The sequence below is a fragment of the Cervus canadensis genome, chromosome 27 (genome assembly GCF_019320065.1).
Source record: "Cervus canadensis isolate Bull #8, Minnesota chromosome 27, ASM1932006v1, whole genome shotgun sequence".
Lineage (NCBI taxonomy): Eukaryota > Metazoa > Chordata > Mammalia > Artiodactyla > Cervidae > Cervus > Cervus canadensis.
Window position 1 is genome coordinate 40,927,079 of NC_057412.1, and position 25,371 is coordinate 40,952,449.

The 25,371-nt window shown below is 40.1% G+C and overlaps 1 protein-coding gene across 3 annotated transcripts in view; it reads left to right on the top strand.

Annotated features, from left to right (window-relative positions):
• The window catches only part of LOC122428734 (transmembrane protein 45A-like), a 96,530-nt gene that overhangs the window by 61,078 nt on the left and 10,081 nt on the right, over positions 1–25,371 (top strand). For 2 of the 3 annotated variants that reach the window (XM_043448819.1, XM_043448818.1), the window contains 4 exons: positions 6,998–7,189; positions 8,465–8,677; positions 10,516–10,700; positions 21,498–21,643. In XM_043448819.1, the coding sequence (XP_043304754.1) occupies positions 7,000–7,189; positions 8,465–8,677; positions 10,516–10,700; positions 21,498–21,643 (734 nt within the window). In that variant the 5' untranslated portion in view covers positions 6,998–6,999. Of the gene's footprint in view, positions 1–3,378; positions 3,555–6,997; positions 7,190–8,464; positions 8,678–10,515; positions 10,701–21,497; positions 21,644–25,371 lie in introns of those variants that run through there. The other variant, XM_043448820.1, reaches the window with a different exon arrangement.

Sequence of the window (25,371 nt, forward strand, 5' to 3'; positions counted from 1 at the left end):
TGACACCACCATTATGGCAGAAAGTGAAGAACTAAAGAGCCTCTTGATGAAAGTGAAAGAGGGGAGTGAAAAAGTTGGCTTAAAGCTCAACATTCAGAAAACTGAGATCATGGCATCCGGTCCCATCACTTCATGGCAAATAGATGGGGAAACAGTGGAAACCATGGCTGACTTTATTTTGGGGGGCTCCAAACTCACTGCAGATGGTGATTGCAGCCATGAAATTAAAAGACGCTTACTCCTTGAAAGTTATGACCAACCTAGACAGCATATTCAAAAGCAGAGACATTACTTTGCCAACAAAGGTCTGTCTAGTCAAGGCTATGGTTTTTCCAGTGGTCATGTATGGATGTGAGAGTTGGACTATAAAGAAAGCTGAGCACTGAAGAATTGATGTTTTTAAACTGTGGTGTTGGAGAAGCCTCTTGAGAGTCTGTTGGATTGCAAGGAGATCCAACCAGTCCATCCTAAAGGAGATCAGACCTGGGTGTTCAATGGTAGGAATGATATTGAATCTGAAACTCCAATATTTTGGCCACCTCATGTGAAGAGGTGACTCATTTCAAAAGTCCCTGATGCTGGGAAAGATTGAAGGCAGGAGGAGAAGGGGACGACAGAGGATGAGATGGTTGGATGGCATCACCGACTCAATGGACATGAATTTGAGTAAACTTTGGGAGTTTGTGATGGACAGGGAGGCCTGGCTTGCTGCAGTTCATGGGGTCGCAAAGAGTCGGACACAACTGAGCGACTGAACTGAGCTGAATGGAGCCTGGAACTACAGACGACTGCTTTAGATTCTTACCACATCACTGACACTCATCCCAGTGTCTAGACCTTCGTCAAATGATGTCACACGCTACTCAGCCTGGTTTTCTATTTTGGTGCCATCCGTCTGCATTCTGACTTTGACTACCATATTGGATAATAAATACTGTGGCTACGTACAAAGCTTCACCTCCTTCACATGTGCTGACAACTCAGTTATTGATAGTCTTACAGGGAGGATTCTTCTCCCTTCTGTGTTTAACCTATGCAAATATACCTGATGAAGACTGTCTGGTGGGACTGTTTGAAAACCTTTTCTAGTCTTTGCCCTTATCTAGGGGGACAGAATGGGATTTGGAATCAGACATAGAAAGAACTTGAAATCCTGGCTCTGGTCTTTAATAACTGTGCCATAGTGTTGGTTAGTAAATCTCCTGGAGTCTCAGTTTCCTCATACCTGTGATGGAAAGACATACTTGTGTTGGAAAGAAGGGGATGACAGACGATGAGATGGTTGGATGGCATCTCTGACTCAATGGACATGAGTTTGAGTAAACTCTGTGAGTTGGTGAGGGACAGGGAGGCCTGGCGTGCTGCAGTCCAGAGGTTGCAAAGAGTCGGATACGACTGAGCGACTGAACTGAACTGTGGTGAAAAGAAGAGTTCCTTGGGTTTTCTCAAAGAGAGAATAAGCAGATACATGAAAAGCTATTAGCACTTTATAGTACATGCTGGCTTCCTACCCATCTCAGGGGCAACACTACTAACAGAAACAACCTAGGCTCCTGTATTTGAAGAGTTGACTACAAGCACATAAGGCAACATGGCATTTATTCTTACTTTCTATTTGTCAGTTTTGTTTTTCAAGACATAAGCCTTTGGATTGCCTTATCCTGTCACATAGTTTCAGGTTGAGTGTTCTTGTTCTGTTTGTGATTCTGGATGTTTGATTAAGAATGATCCTTGTGACGTGGATGGTTTTAGCTATCTGAACATTGAGAAGGATATGGGAATAAGAACCAGGGGTATAGAAAAGATAAAAGTGAAATGCTATCTTAATAATGCATGATAAAATAGAGTAAAAATAAATCGAATGGCAGCACTCTAGAATGATTATTGTCACCTGACAGAGCCAGATTATCATCTGGTCTCGAGAGCAGGTGTTGAGCCACACACCATTGCCTAATATGATGCCTGATGTGAGCAAACACATCAGGACTTAGGTACTGATGGAAGACAAATACCTCTGGAGAATGGTGATGGGGAGGCCACATTTAAATCTGAGTGTCTTGGTGCCATCTTGCTTGTCCCCTACATACTCTAAGCCTTTGGTCCTCAAAACTCAAGAGTACCTAAAGATCAAGTGGTGAGCCTTAAAAATGCAGACTTCTGGGCTTCCCCCTACTGATTGATTTAGTAAATCTGAAGTGAGCCCAGTCTGCATTTAATTAGGCACCCTGACTCTTTCTGATCCTGGTTGCTACCCAGGCCAGTATTTCAAGGAAGTGGGGTCCCAGGCAGGAGCTCATCATTCACTGGCTATTTATTGAGTGCTAACTAGGTGTGACGCCTTCTAGGGGACATGGCCCTTGCTCAGCAAGAGTTTACACTGAAGGAGGAAATAAGACTTGAATGCAGATAGGGTAGCAGCTGCTGGCTCTCCAGGTTAGAGTCAGACTGTTGCTTCTTTCTTGTTCACATTTCCCTTTGTGCAAGCCTCATATTGGTTTAGAATAATTTATTCTAACTTATTTATTCACCTAAATCTCAGTTTGTGTATTCTGTGAGAGCAGGTGACCTTCACGGTTGACCTACTTAAATGTTTTCCCATCATCTTTTCTTATTTTGAACTGTGGTGTTAGAGAAGACTTTTGAGAGTCCCTGGGACTACAAGGAGATCGAACCAGTCCATCCTAAAGGAGATCAGTCCTGAATATTCATTGGAAGGACTGGTGTTGAAACTGAAACTCCAATACTCTGGCCACCTGATGCGAAGAACTGACTCATTTGAAAAGACCCCGATGCTGGGAAAGATTGAAGGCGGGAGGAGAAGGGGATGACAGAGGATAAGATGGTTGGATGGCATCACCGACTCAATGGACATGAGCTTGGGTAGACTTTGGGAGTTGGTGAAGGAAAGGGAGGCCTGGTGTGCTGCAGTCCATGGGGTCACAAAGAGTTGGACACAACTGAGCGACTGAACTGAACTGAACTTTCTTATTCCTATAACTTTGATTTGGCTGTGACTCCCAACTTAAGCACCTGTGCCAATCTCTTGCTTGAGACACTGTATGTTAGAAGATGGTTTGTCTTTTTCAGATTTAAAATCAGGCTTTATTGTGTTACTGCTGCCATGACCTTTCCTTTTGTCTCCTGTCCATCTTGATAGCCTGGAAGACAGAGACTGAAGATCAAACATGTTCCCCTGGGTCTGGTTTTCACAGCAGGTGGGACATAACTGTGGTCATGTGGGTGGGGTGTCAAGGTGAGTCTCATTGGGAAATACTCTATGGCACAACGTTTGGACTGGAGGTAGGGTATTCAAAAGGGTGTAGTCCTTAGACGCACATTTATGCAAGCATTGTGACATATGCTGAAGACGTATCTGCTCAAGTTCAAGCTGGAAGGATATGAGCACATTGGTTTAGTCTCCAAGGAGGAAGAGGGGACAGTTTTAGATTTAGGCCAGTCAGTATTTGCTTTTCCTTCTTGAGACTGGGATCATTGTAAATTCTATTCCGGAAGAAGAGAACTGCATGGGAGTTGACACTGAGGAAAGTGTGAAGGTAAGGATAATTTAACTAAGAAAGTCTTTCAAAACAGTTGAAATTTGGGAGAGAAAGAACTGATATGGAATGATGGAGATCAAAAAAATAAATAAAGCTACATATGCTTATATACACATTGCTTTGAGAATGAAGGCAAGTAATAAAGTGAGCTCAAGAAATAGCTCCAATTGGTTTATTGAATTGGATTTATAAATGTCTTGATATGAGTTACTAAATAAGATTTAGTAATATTTTATTTTGGTCATGGCTCAAGATGAATTTTTACTTAAAATTTTGTGGTGGCTGAAGATGAATTGTTAGTTTAAGTTTTTCTCCATGGTATTCATTTATATTTGGTTCAGAATCCAATAAGTAAATTTTAGAATCTGTTTCTCGTGGCTATTTTGAATTCTCTCCTCTTTTTGTACACAGGCCTTGTCATTGTTTAAGTGGCTTTGGTTAATGGGAATGAACACCTAACACCTGATTTTGCACTTGAGATTTGCCCAATATTACCCCCAAATGCGAGAGTTTTAAAATATTTCCCTTTTGGGTGGTGAGTGAGTGTTTGTGTATGTCACGGGTTGGTCAGAAAAATACAGCTAATGGGGGTTTCAGGCATTGTTTCTTGTCTTGGCTTAGGGGCTGATGTTTGGTGTCATTAGGAGCAGAGGGTTTTTTTCTGGATGGGGAAGGGTATAAATTTTTAGGATGACTAGAAGCTAGAAAACAGTGATTGAATCTTGAAGCTCACCATTTTAGGGCTGCCTGAACCTTTATAAGTGGTGCAGTCAAGCAGGGAGGATGCTGTGGAAGGACCTTCTGGTTTGCTAGCCTGGTGATCTCCCCGGGGTTTCTGCTGGCTGGCTGGCGGGTTCGCTCCGCTTTGTGGAGGTTACTAGGTTTTGACCAGGTGGTGGTGTTCTAGAAGTTGACTCACTCAGAACCTCAAACATCTCTCCAGTCAACTTCTAGAACACCACCACCTGTATATCTGTCTTTTGTTCCTTGCTTTACTATTGCCTGCAAGTGCAATTGCTGGTAAAAGCCTAGTAATCCCGAGTTTAATTAGATCTCAATCCAAAAGCCGACATGTTGCCCTTGGAAGCAGAACACGGGGCTCTCCTCACCTCCAGTATTTTTGCCTGGAGGATTCCACGGACAGAGGGGCCTGGCAGGTGACACTTCAGGGGGTTGCAAAAAGTTGAAAACGACTGAGCACATGAGCCCCATGATCATAACAGAAGAGGAATCTGAGGCCCTGAAGGGGTAAATAAGTCTCCCCAAGACATGGAGCGGGTAAATGGTAAAGTTGGGATTCAGATCTAGTTTTCTAGATCTTCAGCTCTTCCTCAGTTTTAAAAAATTCCTATTTATTTCTTTTAACTAATATACCCCCATCTCCTAATCTTAGACGTGTGTATTGTTTCTAACTTGGCACCTCTATTTCCAGTTAGATGTTTAGGATAAATTCCTAGAAGTGCATTCACTGTACCAAAGAATGTAAAATCTTGAAGATTCCTTTAGAATATATCAGATTCTTTTCCAGAAGAGTTAAAAAAATTTACAATGTAGATGTACTTTTCAATCCCATGTAGAAGTATTTTTTAGTCTCTTGTGGTTGCCTAAGCTATGACATGGAGGAGGAAATGGCACCCAACTCCAGTACTCTTGCCTGGAAAATCCCATGGATGGAGGAGCCTGGTAGGCTACAGTCCACGGGGTTGCAAAGAGTCGGACATGACTGAGCGACTTCACTTCACTCACTTCATACTTTATCCCTGGAGAAGGAAATGGCAACCAGCTCCAGTGTTCTTGCCTGGAGAATCCTGTGGACAGAGGAGCCTGGCTGATGTAACTAAGCATGCACGCATGCGTGCATGCACGCAAGCTATGACAAGTAAGAGGACTCAATAACACTGTGATAAAGATGGTGGTTAGGATAATGAATCAGTGAATCTCTTAGGGCAGGAAGGAACTCCAGGTGTTGGGTAGGCCACCTCCTTCTTTATTAATTAAGGACCAAGGCTCAGAGAGCTTAAGGGACCTCATCTAGACCATGCCACTCATTAGAGTCAGAGTCTGGATAAGAAGCTGCACTTTGAACTCTGTGGTACACTGAGGCAGAGTCTCTAGGATGGTATGGATGATTCAGGGGCTGCTGAAATGTCCGTCTGGGATCTCAGCTGGAGATTTAAGAGACTTCCAGTGTTTTAGTCAGCTTCATAGTTCATCTTTGAAACTTCACAGTTCTGTCAGGAGGATGTGGAAGTAACTCAAAGGGAACTGTCCCAAACTAAGAGGTCCAGCACTCAGCCCTACTGGGCTGGGAGGAATCCTGAAATCCGCCTTTCATGAGTTCTTCTGTACTGACCTACTGTCAAATCCACAGGGATGATTCTGAGTTCTCTCTTTGTTATTCTGTAGAAAGTACAATAGCTTTGAACAAAGGACTGCTCACGTAATAGAAAACTCATATTTTTTTTGGTCAAGACCAAAAAGAAAGAGTATTTCTGTTTTTTTGTTGCTTGATCATGTAGCAGTTATGTTTACAGAATTTACAATCTGATTTGGCTTGGTATCCCTCTGAATCTGCTGGATTAAGCTGTTAAATGTCAACTTTTAATGACTTAACTCAATAAAGGGTTGTTTCCTGCAAAAATCTCATGCAATCTGGTTGACTGTCTTCTATGTTGTAGATATGCCATGCCTAGGTTGCCAAGGCAGGGGAAAAACAAGTTAGAGGAGTCACATCAGCTCTTAACTGACTTAGCATGAAAGTGACAAATACCACAATCTGCTGGACAGAACTAGAAACATGGTTCTGATTAAAGTGGAGAAGAAGCTGGGAAAAGTGTGTGGAAGAGTACACAGATATTTGATGAGCACTAGTGGTCTCTTCCACACACTTGATGTTTGATACTCTGAAATTACCTACTTAAATTTTTTTGTAGGCAACTTCATATCACTTCGAGTTTTAAACAAAAAGATAGAACTTTCCTATTACTATCTTTCAAATATGATTAAAGTGTGTTGGCTGAGTACACACTATTACTTTTAAGAGATCTTTTGAGCTTCTTGTTAAAAACAGTGAAAGTTTTTTTTTTAATAATTGTGAGATTTGGATAAGTAATTTCACTTCTCTACACCTGTATCCCAATTGAAAATGTGATTTAACCCCTGATTCGTGGGTATATTGTGAAAATTAGGTTAGAGATTACATGTAAACCAGTAGACACAACACCTAGAACAAGGTTCAGTGTTCAACGAATGTCTAATTTGTACTTGATGGTATTGGTGATCTTGTAATTGGTCTATGTCTGTCGACAGTTACACTGGATCCTCTGACTAAGCAGTATATATCTACCATCATCAGAAGATAGTATACAGGAATAAGTGATGTTTTGGCCAAGTTTTGGAAATGAAACACCTTCATCTTCTCTGTGTTCTTATTTTGGTAGTTATGGGGAATTTCAAAGGCCATGCCCTCCCTGGATCCTTCTTTCTTTTCATGGGGATTTGGTGGACTATAAAGTGCATTCTGAAATATGCCTTCAAAAAGCAGAAACGGACTTCTTACCTTGATTCCAAAGCATTATTCCGTCGAATTGAAATTTTGGAAGGAATCATATCAGTTGGAATGACTTTAACTGGTGAGTGACCCTTTTCTGTGTTCTGTTTGCTTTTGGGGGTATTTTCACATGCAAAGAGAAAATTCAATATCTAAACAAAAAAATTGCTAAAATAAACATTTATTAAAAACACCTGAATACCTATTCTAATTGTAATTTCTACCTGGTATAATTTATTAGAACTTATACTTCATGTTATACAAAGGGCTATTCCTTATGAGTTAGTCATAGCAATTAACTTGCCTGTCCACTCAAGGTGAATTTCCTTTTTAGATTTAGTTGGAGCCTTTAAGATAATTTTATGTCAGTTATTCTGAGGCCTGAAAGAGTTAACTCTACCCAAGACATTTTTCAAAATGTCATGAAGATAATCAAGTGATTATGGGAAAGTGTCAATAACAAATTATTGCTGATAGGCTATCCACAGGGTTCTGGTTGAAGAAAACCTTATCTTCTGTGCTCATCCTTTTTGTGTGGTTACTAAATTAGAGAGGGAGGTTGGGCCGCCAGATGATTGTAAGGCCTTTCCACTGGTTCTATGACTCTGTAAAAATGTTCTGTGTTTTTAGAGTTCCACTTCAGCCTCTCCTTTACTGAAGGCAAAACTTCCTAATTTTCCTTTAGATTTCTTCATGCTTTGTTCATGATGAGAGGTCTTTGCGATGGTCATCCAACTGTGGATCAACTGTTTTTCAAAGAGAGGAATTTCCTTGCCAAATTCTATAGATTAATAAATGAAGCGGCATCTTCAAGAAAGTTTTTCAGAATTTGTGTAACTGGCTAGACTATATGCTATATCTGTGTGTGCTTTCTCAGTTATCCTTAACCGGAGAGAAGCTGAACTCTAGCATTTTAATCCTGAACCAAGATCAACTCACTACCCAAAGATATATTATGTAAGAAGAAATAATCAGATGCTATAGGATTAATCTCACAAATCTAAATCTAAGATTACTCAGGATTTATCTAGTCATTAGATTAAAGTAGGAACTAAGGCCATCAGGGGAACTTACCAGGGAACTCTGTGGAACTAAGACCATTAGCTTTGAAGATCTGAAATAGCTGTTTGATGAAACTCACTATCTTTGACTAAGAGTGATTATCCAAATCAATCTTTGAAGCTTCAAAACCAGCCTAAAGAACCAGTGCCCAGCTGTTAGGTAACAGCCCAGATAGAAGAATCCGTGCCAATAAAAGACAGTATATTGGGCTAAGAAGTAGGCCGGTCCTTCTGCATCTTCCCTTTTCAGTAAAATTCTGGAAAGATGGCTTAAAGTGTGATATATCTCTCTTCAGGCATCCTTGGAGAACAGTTTTTTCCTGGAGGACCACACCTGACCTTGTATGACTACCAAGAGGGTCAGTGGGTCCAACTCCTGAGCTGGCAGCATTTTACCATGTACTTCTTCTTTGGGCTGCTGGGTGTGACAAACATCTTATCTTCTACCATCATTTCACTTCCTGCCTCCTTTAGCAAGTTAATGTTATCAAACGCCTTATTTGTGGAGGGTAAGTATGAGTATTTTCATATACCTTTCATTATTCTTGGACATTTGTCTAGCCCTTTACAATAATATTTCTTTTGTGTCCTGGTATAGCCTTGGCTCATAAGGTCATCTGTTTGGTTCGGGCCATGGTGAGCTATTGAGATGTCCTAGACAGGATGCCAAAGATTTTCCTTCCCTCCTGACTCATTTGGGCTTCCCTGGTGGCTCAGTTGGTAAAGAATCTGCCTACAATGCAAGAGACCTGGGTTTGATCCCTGGGTCAGGAAGATCCTCTGGAGAAGGAAATGGCTACCATTCCAGCATCCTTGCCTGGAGAATTCAATGGACAGAGGAGGCTGGTGGGCTACAGTCCACAAGGTGACAAAGCGTTGGACATGACTGAATACCAACACACACACACTGACTTATTTAGTACAACCGGACAAGCCCAGTCATTCAATGTGTTTTATTCACATTTCACACTTTTCTTAAAGAAATACCTACTCTAGTATTCTTGCTTGGAGAATTCCATGGACAGAGGAGCCTAGTGGGCTACAGCCATGGGGGTTGCAGAACTTGTCTGTTACGACTAAGCAACGAATCAACAATGACAGCCATGGTTTATCTCTGATTTATCCAAGAGATGATCATTGTTTCCATTTTTTACATACAAAATTGAGCTTAGAATACTGAAACATAAATATTCTCAAACGAGGAGACCACTCACAGTAGAGTAGCTTCCAAATCTACAAAGTAGCCTTTTTAATATTAATATAGTGAAACTCCACCATTACATGATAAGCAGGGTCCGAAAAATCCAGTCGCATAAAAATGAGGTCCTAACATTCTTTGTTCTGTTAGCCTCCCTGTTACTCTGTATAGAAACACCAAAAACAAGTATCTAATGATTTGTTTTCATTTATTTTATATGTAAGGGATAGATTGATTGTAGAACTAGTAAAATCTCCCCATTATCAAGAGATAGCCTTTCCTAATGTCCACTTTGCCTCCCACATCCAAAGGTAAGAGCTTTGGTTGGGCACCAGCCATGATGCCATGATTCTCTTTATCTCAGGATGTTATCATATTTTCAGTGAACATCTTTTCCCCCTCATCTTAATGAAAAGGATGAAACTGAAGCCAGCATCTCTGTCCATGGGATTAAAAAATATAGTTAGTTACTACTTCTTGGGAGCTTCCAGGGAATCTTATCATACCCATCAAATTCCACTCTTCTGACTTGTGTGTATATTTACTGCCTTCAGTGAACTGAATCTCTTAAGGTGAGGCTTTGTCTCATTCATCTGTCTGTTCACCTTCACACCTGTTTCACTGTTGCCTTCATGCTTATTATTCTTAATTTTGCATAAAAGATGGCTTTGAAATATAGTTATAGAAAATGTCATGATGTATTGGAGAAGAGAATAAAGGCTGGGGAAGGGGAAAGAAAATTTCAAAGATTCCATCCTAAAGAGGTAGTGTTGACTCGAAAAATGCTGTGTGCTCAGTCATGTCTGACTCTTTTGCCACCCTATGAACTGTGGCCCACCAGGCTCCTTTGTCCATGAGATTTTCCAGGCAAGAATACTGGAGTAGGTTGCCATTTCCTACCCCAGGTGATCTTCCAGACCCAAGGATTGAGTCCACATTTCCTGCACCTCCTGCATTGGCAGGTGTATTCTTTAGGACTGTGCCACCTGGGAATTCCCCCCAAATGCTAGAGGTTTCCAATATTGTAGGAAGCAGTGGGCATCTGATATTTTGGACAAATAAATGTGTGTGTTTATGAAAGTTGTGTATTGAGGGAAGCAGTAGATAGTTTCACTGAAAAGGACAAACAATATTTTCTGCCTCTGACAGCTTTTGTCTTCTACAATCACACTCATGGCCGGGAAATGCTGGACATCTTTGTGCACAAGCTTCTGGTCTTGGTCATCTTTTCGACAGGCCTGATTGCCTTCTTGGAGCTCTTCACACAGACCAGTATAACTGTGGAACTTCTGCGGACAAGCCTTATCCTGCTTCAGGGAAGCTGGTTCTGGCAGGTGAGCTGGGGCCTCCAGTCTATGTGCCTGGTGTCTGCACTGATGACCTTCTCTCTTTGATTGTGGGTGTTGTGCCCTGAAACCCAGAGACCTCCTTCTGACATGCTGCTGGCAGTGAGAATGCAGGCCTTTGAGAGGTGATGCTTAATTGAGGGCCCAGCAGCCCTGGTGGGAATAGTGGCCGAGCAGCAGGGAAGGAGGTGGGAGGCGTACACCTTCATCACACACCTGGATATCCATTTTGTAGGAACTCTGAGCTGGTGCTTAGCTGGAAGCAGTTCCTGATGCTAAAGTCACTTAAAGCCTAATGAGTAATAAGCTTGAGAAACATATTGAAGGCAGGAAAGGGAGGGAATTATGTATTGAGGAATAAGTATGTGCCGGCCACTGGACACGACTTTTACCATACACATTATTTCATTCTCATTTTGTCCTTGTGTTTCATTTTGTCCTCACAACAACTTGGAAGTTAAATATTATCATCCCCAATTGACTGATAAAGAAGGCTCAGAGAGAGCAAGTTGCTTTCCCAGGATCACACAGTAATGGAGCTAGGTTCTAAACATGGGTCTGTCTGACTCCAAATCCCAGGCATTTTCCATTTTACTGTTGACTCCCTAATCTTGGAGTGTTGTTGGAAACATGTATTCCTATTAGTGAACGTATACTATACAGCAGGGGTCCCCAACTTCCGGGATGTAATGTCTGATCTGAGGTGGAGCTGATATAATATGAAAAAACATGAAGTACACAATAAATATAATGCACTTGAATTGAACTGAAACTCTCACTTCCTCCACCCTGGTTCATGGAAAAATTGTCTTCCACGAATTCAGTCCCTGTTGCCCAAAAGATTGGGGACCACTATTTTATAGAGACTGATAAATCATAATCCAATATACATATATAGATATAATGAAAGTCTGGGATGAAAGGTGAATGTGGTTTAATGACAGAAGATTTCTTAAAGGAGAGTTTTAGTCAGTAAAGTTCAAGGATATGGGACGATGAGGTTCTTCCAGGGATTTGCATTTCAGTGAAGAGTGATAACAATGCCTTGGTGGGCAAGGGGCAGAGAAACACCATGGTCAAAATGGGAGCTAGGAAAGATGTGATATGTAAGCTTGTGGGGGAGTAGAACGGCTATCGGAGAACAGGCGAGTAAAGAACTAGATTCAAGGGTTGTTTTGAAGGAAAAACCATATAGAAAAAGTAAATAACTTATCGTGATAAAATTTATAATCAGTGAATTTAACCAGCTGGTATACAGGAGTTGTATTGTGAGTTTATTTATCATCTGTTGGGAAGCTAAATAGAATGTCGTGTAAAACATAATTGTGCATTCTGTGTCTCTTGATGGGAATATTTTACTATATATTGTGCATGTATTGCTGTATTGCCGATCAAAACTAAAAATAAATTTTAAAAAATTCAACAGTGGTAACTTCTGACCCAGATGACAAGTGGGTTTATGCTTCAGCATATCTCCTCGGATTCAAACATATAACAGTGATACATAAACTATCAAAAATACCCATGAAATTAAAAAGATATTAAAAAAGAGAAAAATAAATGAAAGTAAGATGGTAAAAAATATGTAGTTGCAATTAAACAACCCAAACTAGGGCAAGCCACCTGTGGGCCAGACAGAATAGAAATGCATAGTTGGAGAAGATATGGACTGCAGGCCTATGGACTCCAGGTCTGGGGTAGATATGATGGCTGGTCGTTTGGCTCCAGGGACACTAAAAGGAAATTAAAAATTCCTCTCAATGTGGGGTAAAGTCAGGCTCTTGGAACTCTTTTTAATTATATGTTTATGTATTATCTATTTCTAATCGCTTTTCATTCCGTTGATCTTTCACTTTCTGATAGAGATCTGTTAAAATTTTATATTAGTTATGGATTTGTCAATTTCTCCTTATTTTCATTTTTTTCTTTAATGCCATGAGGGTGTGTTCTCCTTCTCTCTAGTTTTTTTTGAGTTGAATGTTCACTTATATTTAGTTTTCTTTTTTTTTTTTTTTTTTAGTTTTCTTATTTTTACATATAATACATCTACGACTTCATGTGTGCCCAGTCGCTTCAGTCATGTCTGATTCTTTGCGACCCTTTGGACTAAAACCTGCCAGGCTCTTCAGTCCATGGGACTCTCCAGGCAAGAGTTCAGGGTTGCCATGCCCTCCTCCAGGGGATCTGCCCAACTCAGGGATTGAGCCCAGGTCTTGCACAACAGGTGGTTTCTTTGTTGCTGAGCTGCCTGGGAAGCCCCATACCTTTCTATAGAATTCCTTTTCTATATACTACTATAGCTACCTCCTGTGAGATTTCGTGTATGGTAGCTTTCACTCTTGGGAAATTTTGATTGTTGCATTTTCTATGTGCTTTCCTCTTTAATTTATGAGTTATTTAGGAGCATACTTTTCAGTTTCCCCAAAATATTCTTTCTTTTTTATTATTTATTTGCAATTCTATTGCTTTGTATGTGTTCCCTTTGAAATGTGTTGAGACTGCCTTTGGAATATAGCCCAATGTCACTGGTAGTAAAATGTTCCATGTATTTGAAAAGATAATATATTCCATCTTTGTTAGGTTGAAGATTCTCCATATATTTACTAAATCAAGTTTTTAAAGAGCTAAATATGCAAATAAAGAAGTTAGAAAGTAAGGAGAAAGGGGGAAACCCAGAGTTGAAAAAGAGAATAATAAAGATAAGCTCAGAATGAATGAAACTATTTAGTGTTTCTTTAATCATTAATGTTTGATTAAGTATCTGAGGGAGGAAGCTGTGAGCTTTCACAACTGACCGTAGGTTGTCTTAATATCATTCTTTCTGGCAGAGGAATAATATTTTCATATTTCCCCAAGAGCTTTTCTAAGAAAGAGATATGAGGTTAGAATCTTTGGGCATAAATCCAAGATCATTTAAAAACTTTCCATCTGTCATTATGCCTAGATTAGTATCTTTCTTTACAAGGTGGTCAGATTAAATAACGTTTGGGACTTAAAGGAAAATGAACATTTGATACCAATGCAAACACACACACTGGCAGGAAAGTCAGGTTTAACAACAGTACGTCTCCTCCCCGGCCTTCTCCCTGTTAGTTTCCTCTGAAACAAAAATGTTTCAGGGGCTTAGGTGAATTTATTTTACTTCCATGTTTTGTTGCTATGGAAGTTTATGCCCCAAACACTATCTCAGGCTAATACTATTACATTGTGATTTGCTTTTCAGCATATTTTTTTCTCTTGCCACTTCTCCATACGTGATTAATAAACAATATATAGACAGATTAGAGAAAAGGTACACCTGGATTCTTGGAACCATAAATATGGAGAGGTGAACAGAATGAGGAAAATGCCCACAGTGGCCATTTTTTAAAATAGCTCATATATAAATGATTAATAAATAGACAATGATAAATAAATAGACAAACCTGGAGGGAATTCCCCTCTCCACCTATCAGAATGGTTTCCTGAAACACATTACAGCCAAATATATTTTTCTCTAAAGCCTAATAAAGGCAATTTAGAAAAGATTAAAAAAAAAATCTCTCAGGCACATTTATTCCATGAATCATGTTTTCTGAGTCTGTGGATGAGTATTTCTAAAGCTTGCTTTTGCCCTTTGTCATTTTCAGTGTGAGAACCACAGTGCAGAGAGGATCAAGGAGAGAGGAGGACACACCTGGGAGGGATTTTATTTTGGAAACTCCAAAAAACAGTTGTGACTGTGGCATGAAGGGAGAAGTCTGTGAGCCTCCGGGTCAGGCGGACCCAGATCTGAATTCTGGATCTACCGTATTAATCACTTGACCATCTGTTCTGTGTGCTTAAGATTCCTCAACTAAAAAATAGTAATGATATCTTATGAGATTATTGCTTAAATGAAATGTTCCAACCTCAAAATGCCTCTGCCTTGAGGAGATACTATTAATTCCATAGGAAGAGGGTTGAGAAATCTTCTAGACGAAGGTGAACTTTAGTTGGGTTTTGAAGGATAAGTGAGAGTCACACTGTGTCCAGGTTTGAGCTTTAGGACAGGTGATACTCTTCTGCTTATTTCAGCCTTAGCTCCTGCATTAGTGTACAAGGGCTGCAATAACAAATTCCGACAAGCAGGAAGACTTCACTGTTCCGGGAGATAGAACTAAAAATCAAGTTGTCAGCAGGTTGGTTCTTTCTTGGGGGCCCCAAGGGAGAATTTGTCAGTTGCCAGCAATCCTTGACTTTCCTTAGCCTGTTGGTAGCATAATTCCAATCTCTGCCTCCAGAGTCACATCTGTGTATTTCTGTGTACCTGTGTCTTTATGTGGACCTCTTATAAGGGCACTCATCACTGCAAAGTGAAAGTGGTTCAGTTGTGTCCGACTCTTTGCGACCCCATGGACTATACAATTCATGGAATTCTCTAGGCCAGAATCCTGGAGTGGGCAGCCTTCTTCCCAACCCAGGGATTGAACCTAGGTCTCCCACATTGCCGGCGAATTCTTTACCAGCTGAGCCACAAGGGAAGCCCAAGAATACTGGAATGGGTAGCCTATCCCTTCTCCAGCAGATCTTCCCAACCCAGGAATCAAACCAGGGTCTCCTGCACTGCAGGTGGATTCTTTACCAACTGAGCTATCACAGAAGCCCCACTCATCACTGGATTTAGGGCCAATTCTGATCCAATATGACCTCATCTGGATGTCATCTACGAAGACCTTATTTCCAAATGAGGTCACATTCACACGTATTGGGGGTTAGCACTTCAACATGCCCTTTTAGAATGAATGATTTAACCCACAACAACTGCTAAGTCTTCCCTCTGGGAGCTGGAGTTGATCGCTCCCCAGGCAGGGGTAGGTGAGTGGTGTGAATGGCGTTGAAGCAACACAAGTGAGACTGATGGGGGGTAACTGGAGAGCTAGTCCTTAAACTAGTTAGGTCATTAAACTCAACCTCCCAAAAGGCCTTTGCCTGACACAGATTTCTCTGTCAACCTCCATGTATTGACATGAGAGGAGAACATGAGAAGCAGTTCTGACACCCTAGTTGAAATGGCTGGGCCCCTTAAACTGAGAAATGACTACATGGTTTGAGTTCCCTTATTGTCATTTCCAAACAGTGAGCACAGAGGAGCTAGAAAGTCTCTCTTTCTTCCAGGGCCTTCAGGGACCTGGGCTCTGGTCACTTTGGTTTCCACTGTGAGCTTTCCTTGGACTATTATAAAGGTCCAAACAGTAGGCAAAGCAGCTGGGTGGCATTCTCCTCCCGGAGTTTATGGGTGCTGTAGGCTCAGATCTCTCATTTGATAACTGATCTATCTTTTGTTAATTGCTCATCCCTTTAGAGCGGAGCCCTGTCCTCCTGCGGAGTCCCCAGCTCTTGGTGGGCGTGGCACAGCAGCAAGGATGCCAATGCCTTTGTGACTGTTTGGAGACCCAGAGGCAGGTTCGCGCCTTACTTAGATTTCTTACCTGTAAAACAGACACAACAAAAGGAGTCTGTCTCCTGGGATGTAGAGAAGGGCAGGTAGGAGTTATGATAGACTACCCAGCTTATGTCCGCTGTGATATTTTAGAAAAATTTATGAATGTGACTTTGGTTAATTGGTTAATTAACAATGTGACCTTGGTTAATAAATAAAATGCAGAGCACCAGTGTAAAAATGAAGGCCTCTGGACTGCTCCACTTGGTCAGGCAACCTCAACGATGAATCTCAGCTACCAACCTCAACGGTGAATCAGTGGAGAGCACGTGTTGCTGCTCATGCTTTGAAATACAGGTCTGGTGTGGCCAGATATTTCCGTTTTTAGAAGTAAGCTGAGACTGTGGACTTCTGCATGAAGTTCCCTAATTTTTCAAGCATTGTAAATTAATTCAAATTATTTTTAAAAATGTGCAGGGCAGGCAAAGCACATCTGTGATATAGATGTGGCTCAGGATCTGCCAGTCTATAATCTGTGTTTTAAGGGAGAAACAGTACCGTGTCTTCATGGGACCAACTACTATCTCAGTACTGATTGTTCAAACTGTATCAAACTGCTGCGATGACTCACGTGGACCCTGGTGTCCAAGCCACTGTCCTTCACATTGCCCCATGGAGAAAGCTAAATGATGAAGGAGCGTGTTGGGTAGAAGAAGGAGTCCCCAGAGGTCTGGAGGCAGGCCCTCCTGGCTTGGAACCCTGTTAGCCATTCAGCCATTTTGTAATATTGGGGACGTGACTGAAGTCTCTGAGTTGCAGTTCTACCCTCAGTGATACGGGGATGATGAGACCCTCTTCTTGGCGTGGTCGCGAGGGTGAGAATTAGGGTGAAGTTTATGTGTGTGAGTGAGGTTACAGTGCCTGACACATGATGGTACATCTTCCAGGCAGTACCAATGGCAGTTCTCCTTCCAACTAAAGGGAATCCTTTATGTTTTAAAATATTTATCTATTTGGCTGTGCTGGGTCTTAGTTGCAGCACACAGGATCTTCGACCTTTGTTGGGCATTCAGGATCTTGAGTTTCAGCATGCAACCTCTCCGTTGTGACACGTGAGATCTAGTTCTGTGAGCAGGGATAGAACCCAGACCCCCTGCATTGGGAGCGCAGAGTCTTAGCCGCTGGATCACCAGGGAATTCCCTAAAGGGAATCCTTTCAAATGGGAAACAGGAGCATGTGATTAAGGCACAACTCTTACTTTTCCCTGATTTATTCATATTACTGGAAATTTCCAACAGAAATGGTTTCACTCAATATTATAAACTAAAATGCTTTTTTTCCCCCAGTAAGATTACATTTATTAGATTTATGATCAGGAGCAAATTACTAAACCACCCAGTTTTCCAATCTGGTTAATGAGGATAACAATACATGAACTTGGGATAATAATATATGATTGAAGGGCCATAGTAGAGAAACCTCCTAAGCACAGTAACTGACACGTAGTTAGCTAATATATGGCAGATTTTTGTACAGTTATCCATGTTATTATCTTGGTTTTGTATTTCATTTAGATCTCAAACCTGACATCTGTTCCTCTGTCTATCTACCTATCATCTATTTATCTTACTTTTCTTATTGGAGTAAAATTCACATAACAGAATTAAATTCCTTCCTCCCTCTCTTCCTTCCTTGCTTTTTCAGTTTTATTAAAGAATAATTGACATACATCACTGTATGAGTTTATGAGGTACACCACAGTGATTTCATTTACATAATGAAATGATTACCAGAATAAGTTTAGTGAATATCCATTATCTCATGTAGAAACAAAATTTAAAGACGTTGAAAAAAATGATTTCCTGTGATAAGAAATCTCAGGATTTACTGTCTTAACTTCCAAAACATACAGCAGTGTTAATTATATTGATCACATTGTACATTATATCACTTATTTATCTTATTTTTTTTTCTCTCTTTTTTTTTTTTATTAGTTGGAGGCTAATTACTTCACAACATTTCAGTGGGTTTTGTCATACATTGATATGAATCAGCCATGGATTTACACGTATTCCCCATCCCGATCCCCGCTCCCACCTCCCTCTCCACCCGATTCCTCTGGGTCTTCCCAGTGCACCAGGCCCGAGCACTTGTCTCATGCATCCCACCTGGGCTGGGGATCTGTTTCACCATAGATAGTATACATGCTGTTCTTTTGAAATATCCCACCCTCACATTCTCCCACAGAGTTCAAAATTCTGTTCTGTATTTCTGTGTCTCTTTTTCTGTTTTGCATATAGGGTTATCGTTACCATCTTTCTAAATTCCATATATATGTGTTAGTATGCTGTAATGTTCTTTATCTTTCTGGCTTACTTCACTCTGTATAATGGGCTCCAGCTTCATCCATCTCATTAGGACTGGTTCAAATGAATTCTTTTTAATGGCTGAGTAATATTCCATGGTGTATATGTACCACAGCTTCCTTATCCATTCATCTGCTGATGGGCATCTAGGTTGCTTCCATGTCCTGGCTATTGTAAACAGTGCTGCGATGAACATTGGGGTGCACGTGTCTCTTTCAGATCTGGTTTCCTCAGTGTGTATGCCCAGAAGTGGGATTGCTGGGTCATATGGCAGTTCTATTTCCAGTTTTTTAAGAAATCTCCACACTGTTTTCCATAGCGGCTGTACTAGTTTGCATTCCCACCCGACAGTGTAAGAGGGTTCCCTTTTCTCCACACCCTCTCCAGCATTTATTGCTTGTAGACTTTTGGATAGCAGCCATCCTGACTGGCGTGTAATGGTACCTCATTGTGGTTTTGATTTGCATTTCTCTAATAATGAGTGATGTTTATCTTATAACTGGAAGTTTGTACCCATTGACTGCCTTCATCCAGTTCCCCTTCCCCCACCTCCCACCTCTGGCAACCACAAATCTGATCACTTTTTCTATGAGTTTGTTTCTGAAGTGTAACTGACCTAGACCACCATGTTAGTTCCTCATGTGCAACATAGTGATTTGATATTTCTATACATTTCAACATGATCCCTCAGATCTAATATCTGTGTAGTATCTGGATCTAGTATCTGCCACTATACAAAGATATTACAAAATTGTTGACTCTATTTCCAACAGTGTACATTTCATACTTGGAACTCATTTGTTCTGTGATTGGAAATTTGTACCTCTTAATCTCCCTCACCAATTCTCTCATCCCCGGAACCCTCTCCCCTCTAGCAACATTTTATGCTTTTTAAAGTGTATAATTCAGCAACATTTAGTACATTCACAGTTTTGTGCAACTCTCACCTCTGTTTAGTTCTAAAATATTTTCATCACCCAGAAAGGAAACTCCAGATCCATTAACCAGTCATTCCCCTTCTTTCCTTCCAGTCCCTGGTTACCACTAATGCGCTTTGTTTCTCTATGGTTTACCTATCCTGGTTACTTCATACAAACAGAACCATACAATATATTACCTTTCTCTAATGTAATGTTTTCAAGGTTCATCCATGTTGCATTATAAATTAATGTCATTTTTATGGCTGAATAATATTCTGTGGTATGGAAATACCACATTTTGCTTATTCATTATCAGTTGATGGACAATTGGAATGTTTTCAACTGTGGCCCTTGTGAATGATGCTGCTTTGAACATTTGTGTAGATGTTTGGATACCTGTTTTCAGTTATTTTGGGTAAATACAGTATCTGGAATGATATTCTCCATTTAACTTTTTGAGGAACTGTCAAATTGTTTTCCACATGGCTGCATCATTTTATGGGCTTCCCAGGTAGTACAGTGGTAAAGAATCTGCCAGGCAGTGCAGGAGATACAAGAGACATGGGTTTGCTCCCTGGATTGGAAAGATCCTCTGGAGCAGGAAATGGCAACCCATTCCAGTCTTCTTCCATGGAGAGAGGAGCCTGGAGGGCTACAGTCCATGGGGTCACAACCAGTCAGACAAGACTGAGCATGCATACATGTATCATTTTACATTCTCAATAGCAACGTGTAAGGATTCCAATTTCTCCATATCCTTACTGACACTTGTTACTTACTATAATTAATACCATTCTAGGGGGTGTGAAGTGATATTTCGTAGTGGTTTTGATTTGAATTTCTCTAATAACTAATGATGTTTATAATTTTTTCCTGAGCTTATTAAGGATTTAAACACCTTCTTTGGGGGAAATGAGTCTTCAAGTCCTTTGCCCATTAAAATTTTGTTTGGCTTTTTGTTGAGATTTAGGAATTCTTAATATATTCTAGATATCAATTCCTTATCAGATATATGATTTCCAAAATTTCCTCCTATGCTAAGGGTTGTCTTTTCATTTTCTTGATACTGTCCTTTGATGAACGTAAGTTTTAAATTTTGATGTGTCTTGGTGTCATGTCTAAGAAATCAGTACCAAATCCCAGGACATGAAGCTTTTTCCTCGTGTTTTCTTCTAAGAGTTATGAGTTTAGTTCTTATATATAGGTTTTTGATTCATTTTGAGTTTATTTTTATGTATGGTGTAATGGTGGCTTATTTGCTAAATTGTGTCCTTCTCTTGTGACCCCTGGCTATACTCTGTTTATTTAGATCTTCTTTGATCTCTTTCAACAATGTTTTGTAGTTTGCAAGGTACAAATCTTGAGCCTCCTTGCTTAAATTTATTCCTAAGTATTTTATTCTTTTCAATGCTATTATTAGTGGAATTGTTTTCCTAACTTAATTTTTCTGGATTGTTCATTGCATCTTTTGTGTGTTGATTTTGTATCCTGCAAGTGTGCTAAATTTATTTATTAGCTCTGATAGGTTTTTTGGTGGATTCTTTATAGTTATATGTATATAAGACCATATCATTTGTGAATATAGGTAGTTTTACCTCTTTTACAATGTGGATGTGCTGTATCAATTTTTCTTGACTAATTGCACTGGCTAGAATTTCTAGTACAGTGTTAAGTAGAATTGGTAAAATAAGAAACCCTTGTCTTGTTCCTGATCTTAGGAGACAAGCTTTCAATATGAATATAATGTTACCCATGGGCTTTGTTTATTTTAAAACCTGTTTTCAAGACTCTGATTTTGAAATAATTTAGTGAAGCTGAGCAACTTAGAATCCTAACATATTCTCTGAAAGTCCACCAATCTCCAGAGGTGATTACTATTCATATTTTGAAAATTGATCTATAAATATCCTTAACCCTTTTCCAAAAGTGTTAACTAGTATTGTCCATTTTAGTAAAAGAGGTAGAGTTTCTTATCTGTAGAATCTCAGGTAATGGGAGTTATGTTGCCATTAATCTTGAAATGAAACATTTTGAACTGCACCATCTTTGGGAATATGGCTGGTACTTCTTACTGTGTGCTCTTGTTTTAAATTACAGATTGGGTTTGTCCTTTATCCTCCCAGCGGAGGTCCTGCATGGGATTTAAAGGATCATGACAACATTATGTTTCTCTCCATATGCTTTTGTTGGCATTATGCAACAGCCATTGTCATCGTTGGAGCAATTTATGCCTTTGTCACCTGGTAAGTTAGTGCTTTTTGTTTGTGGAAGTTCTGTTTTTTGGTATATGATCATCAAGACTCAACAGTACTGAAATTTAAGTTCAAAGAGGTATTTCACTCCTTATCATTCCACTAAACAGGGTAATATAGCAGAAAATTATCTATAAGCACAGACATTTCCAGTAAAAAGAATAAATGCTGGTTTAAAGTTGTGCCGGGGTCCAGCCTTGGCAGGATCCAGGGGGTACCCTCAGGATGAACGGCGTCGGCGAGAGAGAGAGAAGACACGTGAGACTAGCCTTGATAGGGTCAAGTCTGTGTTTTACTTTTTGACAATCGGTTTTATACCCTTTCACAGAACGTTTTCAAGGTACAAGATGCTTACTCATGATTACACAGGATTAGCATTACATCATTTTGATTTTTAGGAAAAGCAGGATTTTTTTTGCTTTCTAATTCTATAGTAATTCTTAGCACATGATCTTCTGGCCTTGGGGCTATTAACATTTTATGCAGGTCAGGTGATTGTAAACCTATTTTCCATTTTTATGGTGACCTTAACTGAAAGGTAACAGTGTCATAGGGAAATAGTACAGAGTAGAATTATATTCTTGTTAATACAAAAATTAATCTTTCTGCAAAAGTTGTCAGTTGCATTTATCTAAGAAGTTTACCCCATACTGACTCTGCGACTTTGGTGAGGCAGCTTCTGCCTAGCACTCCTGACTGACAGTTAACAACCATCTCATTGTTACCACACTAGGGCTAAGTTCTTATTTATCTAGATCTTTAACTATATTAACAATGGTTTTTATAACACAACCTTAGCACATTAAAGGCAAAAATACAGCAAGCAAAAACACAGCAAGCAAATCACAACCCAATAAACACCTATAGAATAATTTTTCTTATGTTTTCTAATAGGACTCCTTTACCCCTTAAAAGGGCTCTATATCTATTAGGGCTTTTATATAATCAGGTTCTTTATGCTATTTTATGATTAGGATATTATAAGCAATCATGCATATTAGTACCAAGGGCATAAATGCATTTGGCTAACAAACTACCAGCAAAGGAGTTTAAATTAAAAGACTCCTTTCACCCTGAATAATCTCATAAAATACCACCACCTGGGAAACTTATTGATTAAAGTTCTAAATTGATTCTTATTTGGGAAGAGATCAAGGAAGGCCTTCCTGCCTGTGTCAGAGAAATTAGGGAGTAGTCCTTTGAGGCAGGCATCAGAAAGACAGATATCATCTTTAAGGTGAGCGCCGGGGGCAGCTTTTCGAAATCCCTGAAAACCTGATCTGCCTTGCCTGTCAGGCTTTCTCCTCGTGACCTTGTCATGGGTGGGATCTCATGAGCTGACCTTTTCGAAACCCCTGAAAACCTGATCCGCCTTGCCCGTCAGGTTTTCTCCCTTACGGCCTTGTCATGGGTAGGGTCTCGTATGTTGGCTCCCGGCAAAGTTGAAATAGCTGAAAAGTGCCTCTGCTGTGCTCCTAACCTATGCGTCACCCTTCAACACTCTATTCTCTGCCTCCATGTCTTTGCACATGCTGTTTTCTTTTCCACATGGTCCTCCCCATACCTGCAGTAAGCCCCCTCTATTTGCCCATGCATACCTCAGTTAAGGAATTTCCCAAGCTTGTGGTCATTCTTGACAAACATGTATGTCTCCCGTTAAGTTTGAGTATCTGATTGATTCGACATTCACTGCAATACTTCTAGCAGTAAGATTCAGGTAAATAATCCATGTTTTTACAAGGACTTTGATACAATGTTCCATGATGAATGAGGAGCAACATACAGATTGCTAAGAACCCATATTCTAGCTCTGCTGCTTGTCAGCTATATGACTTGGGGTAAATTATTTAATCACCTTAAATATCAGTTTTGTTCTTTAAAAAATGGAGACCTAAATGAAAATCATGTATTTAAACTGCCTACAACATAATAAGAACTCAACGAAGATTCTTCTTTTACTTGTGTTTGTTCTTTTTTCTGGTTCCTGTGATAGATTTCTTTTTAAATTGAAGTACAGTTGACATGGGGCTTCCCTGGTAGCTCAGCTGGGAAAGAATCCACCTTCAATGCAGGAGACCCTGGTTCGATTCCTAGGTCAGGAAGATCCCCTGGAGAAGGCATAGACCACCCCCTCCAGTATTTCTTGGGGATTCCCTGGTGGCTTAGATGGTAAAGAATCCGCCTGCAGTGTGGGAGACCTGGGTTCGACCCCTGGATGGGGAGGATCCCCTGGAGGAGGGCATGGCAACCCACTCCAGTATTCTTGCCTGGAGAATCCCCATGGACAGAGGAGCCTGGTGGGCTACAGTCCACGGGGTTCCAAGAGCTGAACACGATTGAGCAGCTAAATACAGCACAGTTGGCACACAACATTATACCAGGTTCAGATGCTCAACATAAGGATCCACCTTGTATGTACGTTGCAAACTGGCCACACAGTCAGGCTCGTTACGCCCTTTGTCTCAATACACATTTACAAACGCTTTTTTTCTTGTGATGAGAACTTTCAAGATTTCCTTTCTTAGCAACTTGCAAATCTACAACACAGTATTATTGGTTATAGTCACCATGCTATATATAACGTTCCCATGACATTTCTTTTATTTTCACGTTTTAACTTTTCATTTTATATTGGAGTACAGTTGGTGAACAAGGTGGTGTGAGTCTCAGGTCCACAACAAGGTGATTCACTTCTACATATACATGTATCTATTCTTTTTCAAATTCATTTCCCCATTAGGTTGTTATAGAAAATTTAGCAGAGTTCCCTGTGCTATGTAGTAGGTCTTTGTTGGTTATCCATTTTAAATATAATAGTGTGTACATGTCAACCCAAACTCTCTAAATATCCCCCATTCCTCCCCCCATAACCGTAAGTTCCTTCTCTAAGTCTGTGAGTCTGTGTCTCTTTTGTAAATTAGTTCTTTTGTATCATTTCTTTTTGGATTCCATGTATAAGCAATATCATATGATATTGCTTTCTCTGACTTACTTCACTCAGTATGACAATCTCTAGGTTCATTCATGTTGCTGCACAAGGCCTTATTTCATTCTTTTGCATGGTTGAGTAATATTCCTTTATATATATGTACCACAACTTTTTAATCCATTCTTCTGTCTGTGGGCATTTAGGTTGCTTCCTAAATGTCTTGGTCGTTGTAAATAGTGCTGCAATGAACATTGAGGTACATGTATCCTTCTGGACCATGTTTTTCTTTGGGTATATGCCCAGGAGTGGGATTGTAGAATCATATGGTAGCTCTATTTTTAGCTTCTTAAGGAACCTTCATACTCTTCTCCATAGTGGCTGCACCAATTCACATTCCCACTGAGAGTGTAGGAGGGTTCCCTTCTCTCAACACCCTATCCAGCATTTATTTTTTGTGGATTTTTTTGATGATGGCCATTCTGACTGGTGTGAGGTGACATGATCATTTCAAGATGCAGAAAAATCTTTTGACAGAATTCAACACCTATTTATGATTAAAAAAAAAAACTCTTCAGAAAGTGGACATAGAGAGTTCTCTTGGACTCTCTACATAGTGGACAAACCTCAACATAATTTGAGTATATACCTCAAAGGTCATATATGACAAACCTACAGCTAACATTATACTCAACAGTGAAAGGGTAAAGGCATTTCCTCTAAGATCAGGAACAAGACAAGGATGTCCACTCTTGCCACTTCTATTCAACATAGTTTTGGGAGTCCTAGCTAT